General features: G+C 39.2%; 1 protein-coding gene across 1 annotated transcript in view; it reads right to left on the reverse strand.

The window, feature by feature from the left end:
- KIAA1549L (KIAA1549 like) overlaps positions 1-10,726 on the reverse strand; it is a 79,749-nt gene that overhangs the window by 10,483 nt on the left and 58,540 nt on the right. The window contains exons 21-23 of the mRNA XM_056492245.1: positions 5,855-5,952; positions 4,934-5,079; positions 623-771 (exon numbers count right to left, since the gene is read on the reverse strand). Of these exons, the coding sequence (XP_056348220.1) occupies positions 623-771; positions 4,934-5,079; positions 5,855-5,952 (393 nt within the window). The remainder of the gene's footprint in view (positions 1-622; positions 772-4,933; positions 5,080-5,854; positions 5,953-10,726) is intronic.

Genomic DNA, 10,726 nt, shown 5'->3' on the forward strand with positions numbered 1-10,726 from the left:
TAAAAAGCCCTACCTTTGAGGAATTGTTTCAAACATGATAAACTACTGCCATTCATTTTAGGATGTTTCAACTGCAATTCTTTGAAATGTAGGTTTACTTTGGGCTAAAAATTACATCTGTTCCAGTCTGGGCTTGTGCAATTAATTATTTAATTTATGATGTGTCACTCCAGCCTTTGGGAGGATTTGAAACACTGCACAGCAGGGCTGGGAGGGAAGATTTGGGAGCCAGGCTGTCTGGAGAGAAGCCTCCAGGAGGGTAAGATGCTCCCCAACTTTCAAACAGCTGTTTTGAAAGGCAGCACCAACTTCTGCTGACACCTGTCTATCCAAAAATTTAACTTTTCTAGGGAAAGAAAAATGACTTCTAACCCACCAGCTTTAACAGGTGCCAGAGCCCTGACCTAGTGAATGATTCCATCCCCTAGAGACCTTGCTTACAGTTCATGTTATGAACTGAAGTCTCTATGCCATCTCTTATGGCAGATACTATTCCCACTCAAGGAAAAATATTTAAAAATTATCCTTTTCAGCTTCTTTGCAGAGCAGTGAGGAACTGCTGAACACCCCTCCTGTGCAAAACCCAGGAAACACAGGTGGTTAGAAAAGCAAGGATGCTTACAGAGTCTGCCCACTGCCCTGGCAACTCGTTCTCCCCAGCATAGGGCATCCAGGCTTGGTTCCTGTAGGCAGTGGGAGGAGTTGGGATAAAGTAGCCAGTGAAGCCAGGTCGGTTTGCTGGAATGGCAAACACTGCTGGGACTGTATTTCCTGCCAAATAAAAAGAGAGTAGCAGCGTTAATAGCTGAGATTTTCAGTTGGAAACCAGAAGACAGTGCTTATGAAATATTTTGTTTGTTGAGGTTTCTTGTTTGGGGTTTTGGGTTGTTGTTTCTTTTTTTTTGTCCCATCATCTGACTAGAGCATCTTCATAATGCTGGGAAATACTGGAGGAGAAAAGATTTGCAGTTGTCCTCATAACCATGTACAGCCTTCAGGTAAAGGGTCCCTAGGACTTGTCAAAACTTTGACTCATTAGAGAAAAAGCTTTTTTCCCCTTAAATTTTCTTCCTTCTATTCAATTTTCAGTTGTTGCTACCATGGGTTTCAGTGTAATGCACCTTGCTCTTCACAGTTTACCCAGTCTTTCTTAATATCTCTAGGCAAAACACCTACAAAACCAAGTGACTGATATGTTTAACAGGCTGCACTCTCAATAATTCCATCATAAAACCTCAATGCTTCTGCCAAAACTACCAAGGTTCTACCTGCTCAGTCCCTTTCATAAGAACAGTCTGTGACTGCCATAAATTACAATTTAACTAAATATTTGTCTAGCTACAACTTAAATAAATATTTGTCAATTCCAAACCTGGTTTATCACCTCTTAAGATGCATCCATAGGAGTATCCAGGAAATCTCCTGGATTATTAAAATCCCACTATCACACTCCAGTTTTTGTGGAGGGAGCATAAATTTCAGCCAAATCTCTGGGTCTGGTCACACCTGTTTTCAGGGAAGGTTTATTTCTGGCTCACTGAGATACAGAGAACAATTTGGTACAGAGATTATCCACAGGCTATCACTGGACTTTCTGGAAGACCAGCATCCTAATGTGCATATTTCCCTTGAGATTTGCTGTCATAACTCCATGCATTTGCCCAGTTAAAAATAGAATGCAAACAACTTTCTTGCCCAGTTAATTCTTCCTTCCTCTAGTGCCTATTTACATGCAAAGACAGGCTCCAGCTGTGAATCACCATCACACTGAAGGCACAAAATCCTCATCCCTAAATCCTGGATGGGAAAGCTGTATATCATCTTTATCAGTTATTAGGTTTTTAGTTTATTCAGTTATACTACATGGACATGTCTTTTACTTTCCAGGTTCACAGAATAGAGCAAAAATAATACCACTTACATGAAAGCAGAAGGGCAGTAAACTCTTTAAAAACACAACAAAGTACAACTGAGGAATGGTAGCACAGTAATATTACACAGCTGGGCAGATTCCCTCTACTAGAATTAATGCAGAGAAAATAAAATTTCTCCCCCTTCCAACTGCACATCATTTGAATAATGCTACTAATTGCTCTCAGTAGCTGTGATACCACTATGCTGACAAAATCACAAAGACATGGGTTTCTCCTGAAATTCATATGGAGTATAATTGAATTACCATCAATTACTGGCTGCCTCAAATATCCCTCCTCCAGAATCTCATTTACAGCCCTGGCACATTTTTTGCTCCTGAACAATCCTCAAGAGGGTTCTGCTGCCTACTCTGACAGATGCTGGGCTCATGCACAGAGATAGAAAAACTCCACCAAAGCAGTCTCCATAAACCCAGATATTTACAGTTTCTCAATGACCTCCCACACAGTCCCAGGCCAGAATTGCTATGGGTGCAATCAGAGGAGTAAAATATGGTTTGCAGCACCTTTTTCTCCAGAGAAAAAACAAACCATCTCTATCCCAATGCCTCCATGGTTTGGAAGAGGATGGGCTAAGAGAAGAGGTGTGGTCAGCCTGGTTCTGCCAGGTCATAAATGCACAAGGGTTGTCATTTTAAACAAGTTAGCAAGGCTGAAAATGAGCATTCTTCATACATGTACAGAGAAGAACGTGCTGCTCCTGTGCATGGCACATGGCTTCTACACCAAAACACTCCCAATTTAATCACAGCAAAAGGAGGTACTACTCAAAATGAATATTCAACTGGCTGTAATACCTTATCCTAAATTATCATTGCAACATCTTTATCTTAAAGCTGTTGCTGGGCTGCATTAATATTCCAAATCAGCACCTGCTGCAAAGTCTCTTCATGTGCTGAGGCCATAAAAACTTATTTTCAAATCAGAATGTTAAAACCTTGTGTTACAATTGCCCATTTCTCACAGTTGTCCTTGTCTCTGCTTGCCTGTATTACAGCCTTTTGTTATATATGAAAGTTTCCTTCAGCTACTCCCAGAATTATTCTGGCAAGCTCCACAATGTACAGGAAGGTAATTTTGTCTCTTCTGAACTGCAGACACTCTTCAGCAGCACACAGCAATAAAATTTCCCCATCACTGGATCCAATAAAAAAATCTACCCCACAGATCCCATTACTGCACTCATAAAGGAGAGGTCTAGGTAGTGTGGCACCTTTTATAGCTTGAAATGTTTTGAAATGGGAGGCTGAGCATCTGCTCCTTCCAGGTTCTGCAGCATTTGTAGAAGGTATGACAATAACTGGGAGTAGAATGGATCCTTCAAACCCACTGCATTTAATTAATTGACAACACATTTGCTTGGCCACACTCTTGCTCAGCCACAGGTGATGATCTCAAAGATAATGCAGATAACTTTCTATTACTTTTGAGGAAGATAATTTTTTTCTGGCAGATTAACAGAGCAATGTATAACAAACCTGCTAATTTCAAAGCTTTGAACTAATGGAAAATTCTTTTGAATATTGTAAGCTCTTTCCCATAACTCCTCAAGAAAACATATTTTGCCAATAAGAAACCATTTCAAATATTGTTCCAGCTAAATGCTATCCATGTACCATCAAAACAGTACATCAGCTTCATCTCATGATTAAATCAATTAATTTATAAATACAGCTCACATCAAAAGGCCCATTAATTGATTAGGCCTTTAAAACTAGGACTTTTAGACCCAAAACAAGTTCTGGGCAGAAACTATATTCTCCAGAACAGGGTACAGTTTCTCAAGAAGAATTAGGGAGCCTTCAAAAATTTTCAAGCACTTGACTTGATATTCTTGACTGACAAAATATTGGAAGGATCCAACTCAATTCTCCCCCCATTTCTCCCCCATTAATTTCCTCTCCCACTTTGCTTGGTTGGTACAAAGTGCAACACAAAGGAGTCACACAGAAATCCCAAAACTGCAACTTATTTTGCCACCAACACCATCTATACCCTCCCTAAAAATTCTACTGCATTTTGCAGTACTGATGAACAGTTTTACTGGGTTTTATCTATTCAGAGTTCTAATTAGTGTTAATGCAGAATGCCTTGCTGGAACACAGAACATCTGGGACATCACTGCTGGATCCTTCCTTCAGAAAAGGCCAATTCCTGGTTCTTCTGCAGGATGAGTATTTTAGGATGCAGCTGTTGCTGCACTTACAAAGGCACAGGCCATCCTCTGGAGGGCTCCTTCAGCTGCACCAGGAAAAACCCCACCTAATACAGTTTTTCTCCAAATAACCATCTGTTGGAGCCCAGAAACCTGAGATTTCTGAGCTTTCTGTGCTTTCTGGCACTGACCTCCTGGAGAACACTGCTTTTGACTTAAGGCTTTGGAGAAGGCTTCCAAATTTGAGTGATGGAGTTAAAATCACAGGTGTGTAGTTAAAATAGAAATGTGTGATTTCACATGGTAAAGGGTTTTGAATTTGAAGTTTTTATAATATAGTAATGGGTATGGGACAAGATGGAGGATTTTGGGTGTTGTTTCTTTCTGTCTTCTTCCTTCTTCTTCATGATTTCAGGCAGTAGTTTCTGGTTGGACAGTCAGTGCTGCACTGAGGGTCACAGGAGTTTGGTTATTGGGTCAAAAGTATAAATAATATAGGTGTTAATTCTTTATTGGACTGTTTAGCTTTAAAAGACCTTGTAGCCAGCTTGGTTCAGCTCCATTTTGCTCACTTTTAGCTGGTAGCTGGAAGTGTGGCAGAACTGTGTACTTTAGATAAGATTTAATAAACAACCAAGTTGGAACAGCAGAAATTCATCTCCTTTGTGTTTTTAATCCTAACTCTGGATGAAGACCAAAAAAAATCAAGACAAGTCACTGATTATGTGGTGCAACTAACCCATTTACAATCATCCTTATTTGCTATATCCCATACATTAATTCCTATCCAAAACAACTAATGAGGCTCTCAGAGCTCCAAGCTCAATCTGCATGATTTCTTCACCTGAGTGAAAAGCTGATTGATCAAGTGGACCAACAGACATGGGAGCTCTGGAACCCGCTGCAAAAGGAGTCTGGTCATGATGCTGGGCCTGATCTGCTCCACTGGACTCAGGTATTCTCACTTTGCTGCCAATATCTGATGTAGACCTGCATGTTAACAAAGAGAGAAAATAGAGATTTTTGTCATTTTGACCTACAGATGAGATTTGTAGCTGCATACACAGCTATGAGCCACAGCAGGGAAAACCAGTGAGGAACAATCTGCCCAACTTTGCTCTGGCATGACAGGAGTCTGGAGAACAACTGGACAACAGGAGAAGTCTGGAGAATTTTGCAAACAACCCTTTTATCCTGGTTGCTATTGTACCAGAGTGTGTTATTGCCATCATACAGGGGCTTTGCTTGCTGCTTCAAATTCCTGTGAAATACAACAGATTTACCATAATTCACCAAAGATTTACCACAATTCACCAGCACATTCCACAGACAGCCCCAACAGTGTACATGACAGGGTATCACAAATGCAGCAGGAGACTACTGTGGTAAATAGCATTAAATGAACTTGGGAAATTCTAATATCTTTGCAAATGTTGCAACAACATCCCTTACAACACAGGAAAGTAGGAGAGTGATGCTGTGAATTATCTGCCTCAATCCAGCACACCATTATGTGAGCTGAGGCAAAGGATGCTTTAAAAGAAACAAGAGCCTGCATTTCCTAATTTTATTGACACAGGCTAGCTAACAGGAAATTCACTGTTATTTTGTTTTTGTGTTAAAATGAAATAAAACCAGCATGTTTCTCATTTCATTAATGTGTCTTTTTAAGTGCCCTGTAAGTGCCCCCTCAGGGTTTGCCCTGGCTCTTCTTACAACAGTGGGTTTTAGAGATCATGCCTAAAGTAAAATAACAGATAAATACCTCCTGAGAGAGGCAACAGCCACAGGACCTGTTCTGGGAGGGACAGGAGGGGGTGGAGAGCCCATCACCATCTCAGGAAGCTGAGAAAATCTATAAGCCTGTAAAAGAGAAAGATAAATATTTTCTGAAACACCAGTAGATCTCAGTCAAATTGAAAAAAACAAAATCCTTGCTCTGTGTGCCAGACAACAGGAAGCTGGCATCAAGAATAATTGCATTTATTAGAGAATTTACAGTGCTTTGGTGACTTTTTGAATGTGGAAGAAAACCTAAAAATGAGCCCAGAGACAAGATGAAGTCTAATTAAAATGAAATGTATTAAACACTGTCTCTGTGACATTTGTAACCTGCTGGCAAAGCAGATCTGCTGTGATTATGTGAGACTCAACAGCTGCTTTGGATCATGGGGAAAAGACCTGAGTATTGTCACTTTCTGCAGGAAAAAAAAGTATTTCCAAGATTCAGAAAGAATCCTCAGAGCAGTGTGCACCATGGTGAAACCTTCAGTCAGCAATCCATATTTCATCCTCTTCCTTTCAGCCTTCAGGAGATGAAAATTTTCCCACAAAACCCCCAAGTTCTGTAACTTTCCAAAAGCCTCAAACATTCCTGAAAAAGCAGATAGGTCCAACCCACAAAATCACAAAATTAAGCAGCTTGCCTGCAGTAATTCTGAATTTCATCACCAATACATGTGAAGGAGGAGCAGCCAAGAAATGACATGTTGGACAAAATTTTCCTCCTAAATCCTTTGCACTGCTATAGATTATTACAGAGGCCATCATTTTCCCAAATGCACTTAGAGAAATGATATCTCACTAAATGCTTCACTGAATTTTCTTCAACACATCATTAGTGAGGGTTTTGTTTTCCTATTGGTTTTTGGTTTATTGTTAGGTTGTGGTGTTTTTTTTTTCAGCTGTGGTTTTCATGGTGATGCTTCAGAGCAATCAGAAGAATAACAAATAATGAATTTTGGAAAGGCTGACCACTATCAAGACAAGGGCATTTTGGAAAAAAAACAAAAACAAACAAACAAACAAACAAACCAAAAAAAAAACAAAACAAAACAAACACACACAAAACAAAAAAAAATTAAAAAAATAAAAACAAAAGAAAAAAAAAAAAGTGGAGTGCAATGGTGGGACTTTGGCCCCCTAAACAAGAAGCATCTGGTTTAGCCAGAGAAGCTCCCCCACAAACAGCAGTGAAAGTTAAAAATCACATTAAAACACATGGGATGAGTCACACTCCATCTCCTGCCCAGAGAAAGAGCCTACAGGATTTACATGATTATTTCAGACTTTCCACCTACATTTAAGTTGGAATTTGGCAATAGAAATCCCACACTATATATCAGAAAACACTGTCCTTCAGTAATCATCTTTTGGAATTACACATTTAGACCATATTCCAAATACCTTTGTTCACAAATACCTGCAAAACTAGGTCAGAAAAAAAGGAAAAGTAACTTATCAAACTGATTTTTGATGTGTCTCCAAGGGAAAAGCAGTACAGACCCAGCATATTTCTCTGTCCTTTCACTGCTACCCCTTTTAAAGCAGGTTAGAAACATATAGAATAAATAATTTTTCCTTTCATGCCACCTACCAAGTCTCCTAATATTTACTTTCACCATGATATTTAAAGAATTTCTACACTGGAGTGGGAGGGAAAAAAAAAAAATCAAAAAAGACACTGGTACATTTCTTAGCCAGAGGTTGGAAACACTGATTTTTAATGAAAGAACAGTAAGGAAAAGAACAAATGCCATTTGCATCAAAGAAAATTCCAATTATATTTCTCCTGATAGTGCTGGGAGTGAAATGAAAAAAAAAAAAAAAAAAAGGCAGCTCTGGGTTTCCTCTTGTGTGTTGTGCTTGGAATATGGACATCAAAGGAGGTATTTGGTATTTTGTGGGATCACATTTCACAAATATGCTGAGACTTGCACTGGAAATTTCAGGGGAAATAAAGAAAATAGAAAATCCAAGCCTTCCTTTTGCTGCTTACACGGGAGATGAACAATTTCCAGTGAGTGGCAATATCTGGGTAATGGCTGGGCAGAGAGAATCCTGTCAGAGTGAAAAATCCTGTAAAAAGATCTGCTACACCACATTTTATCCAGAGGGGACAGCAGCCAGCCCTTGCTGCCCTGAGCTCCCAATATTGCTGTGGGAGGGAACCCCAGTGAAATTTCTAGAGTTTCTCCAATGGGTTTTCCTGCAGGCAACATATAAATGGGGAAAAAACTGGTTTTCAGCTCAATGAAATCCAAGTTTTACCACAGAGGCCTGTTAAAGGTTTTTTATAAGCCCTTAGGCTCTTGGCCAGCTGGCATGATTGTGGAATTAAAGTCACTTCACCATTGTGAAACGAGTCAGGGAAGAAAACAAGCAAAAAAACACAACCCAGCTGATTTCACAGATTTGCCTGGTTTTATTCTTCAAAATGTATTTATCCTTTTAAAATGATCTGTTGGGTTTTAGAAAAAAAAATCAGCCAAACAAAAACAAACTAACTAAACAAAAGAAAAATAAGAGCAAAAGACAAAAATCTTAAGGAAAACATTCTGCATGGGTTCCAAACTCTATTTTTTGAAAAATGAGAACATGTCTAATACAAAGGCTGTAACCATCACTGGCAGAAGTTATCACACTTAGATCCAGGACAGACTGCAGGGTGCAGACCCCTTTCAGACAGAAATGCCAATGAAGGAGTCTGCTGCAGCTAGAACACTGACAATTTATAAAGAAAAAAAAAAAAAAATTATTTTAACAAGTAGGAAGTTCAGTTTAGCAGCCATGGGGCCAAGGACAATAAATCCTCTGGAGGATGAAGTCCAGCCACCAGCAGACACCTGCACCATTGTGTCCTACAACCCACAACAGCTCAAGGAATTCTCAGGATCCAGAAAGGAAAAATCACATCAATCCCAGCTCTCTCAGCCAGTTCTCCATAGCCCAGCACACAATAACTACAGGCCAAACAGAAACTTTCCAGTCAGTTTTAAAGCTACATTTCCCTAGTTGTAAAGTTTAAACATTTTCACCACCTTCCACTTACAGGTTGGTCTTGGGTGAAAGTATTCTCTGTTGCCTTCTGATTACAGAAATATCCATCTCCTTACATCTCACCAGAGGAATTAAAGGGTCAGTGTCCTTGTTAACTCATTGAATTACTAAACTTAATGATTATTAAACTGCAATTCAGGAATAATGCAAATTTGAGTTTGCATCTCCTCTGCCAGGAGAAGGTGTGAGCCCCATGTGGAGGAATTGTCTTTTCACAACAGGCAGGTTTGGCAAACTGGCATTCTCTCACAAAGAGCTACAGATAATTTCAGTATTAAAAAAAAAACAAAAAAACAAGCAAACAAATCAAAAACACACAGAAGGCCTCAAAAGGCAGAAGAAAATGGAAAAGGGAACAAAATATCCGTGAGTATTCTGGAGAGATACACAAATATTTGATGGTGGGACTAGACAAGAAGTTGATTATAAAAAATTAAAGATCCACAATTTGGAGGACAGCTGAAGAAACACAGAGCTAAGGAGAGGCTCTGGACCTCCTTGCACTTGTTCCATCTAAGCAGACAAAATGCTAAGAATCTTCAAAGATTAAATTTTCATTCTTAAAATGCTCAGTGTTTTGAATTGCAACAGCATTGCTGATGTCGACTTTTAATTGCCACTAAGAATTGAATTTTAAGAAAGGGCAAAAATGACTAATTCTTGGTTTACAGAGGTAACAATCATCCCAGTGCACAGGTACATCCCCAAAGTTGGGGATATTTTCAATTCCAACCCCCCATCCCCATGAGAACAAACCAGAAAATAGGATGGTTGAAGCACAGTGCATATTCATGAAATTGATATGCAGAAAATTATGAATTACCAGCCCATATCCAAAGCCCAGCAGTCTGTGTCTATCCTAATCTGTGGCAATCAACTATCTTCAGGGAATTTAACTCTGTCTTCAGAATGCCAAAAAGATAAGCAAGAGGTCCCAAAAATGCTGATGATTTAGGAGAGTAATAAGTCTTAGAAAGACAACAGTGAATAATTCACCATAAAATGAGTGTCTATCATATTTTTTTAAAAAAACCTCTCCCCATATAATATTTTTCATTTCATTTTAGAGAGATTCTTTGAAGTGTTGAGGTAATTTGTCTCCCCATTAGCTGTCTCTTAAGCTTTTAATTGAATTCTAAGCATAAAATACGATTATATGGTGTATGAATTTCATCAGACCAGTTTCAAAGTGCCAGAAATAACCTTTAGCATGAGTTTAATAGCATCAACCTGAACCTTTGCAGGCAGTGCCACTGGCTTTCAGCTATGTTCAGAATAGTTCAGAAGCAGCATCCCTTAATATTTTTTTTATTGTCATGGAAGGAAGTCATGGTAATGGTTATCTTGAACTGAGAACATTTTTCTGCATTATCCTCTTATTCTAGCCAGAGTTAGGGACTCAATTTGAAATAGAAGGAGATGTGCAGACAAGTTTGGGATCTGTTAAACAGCCTGTAGCCTATTATTTTAATTCTCAGTACAGCTCAGACAAGGACAACCTTGCTGCTAAAATAGACACTGAGTCTTTAAGGGTGTGTGTGTGTGGCTCATCCTCCCAACTGCAAAGTCTGGGTTGATGTCTAGGCAATGTTATAAATACATATTGTGGCATTGGCTTTTCACAAATATTAGGGTGGATACTGCATGTGTGGTGATGAAATGGTTTTTAAGATATAGTTTTCTTTAGGAGTGACACAAGCTGAAAAAGTGTCTTTATAGTAAGTGAAATGCCTGCTTATTGAGTAACACCCAGTGAAGACACCTGCTACTGATACACCAGTTACCAACACTGACCATC

Source organism: Oenanthe melanoleuca, chromosome 5, assembly GCF_029582105.1.
Source record: "Oenanthe melanoleuca isolate GR-GAL-2019-014 chromosome 5, OMel1.0, whole genome shotgun sequence".
Classification (NCBI taxonomy): domain Eukaryota; kingdom Metazoa; phylum Chordata; class Aves; order Passeriformes; family Muscicapidae; genus Oenanthe; species Oenanthe melanoleuca.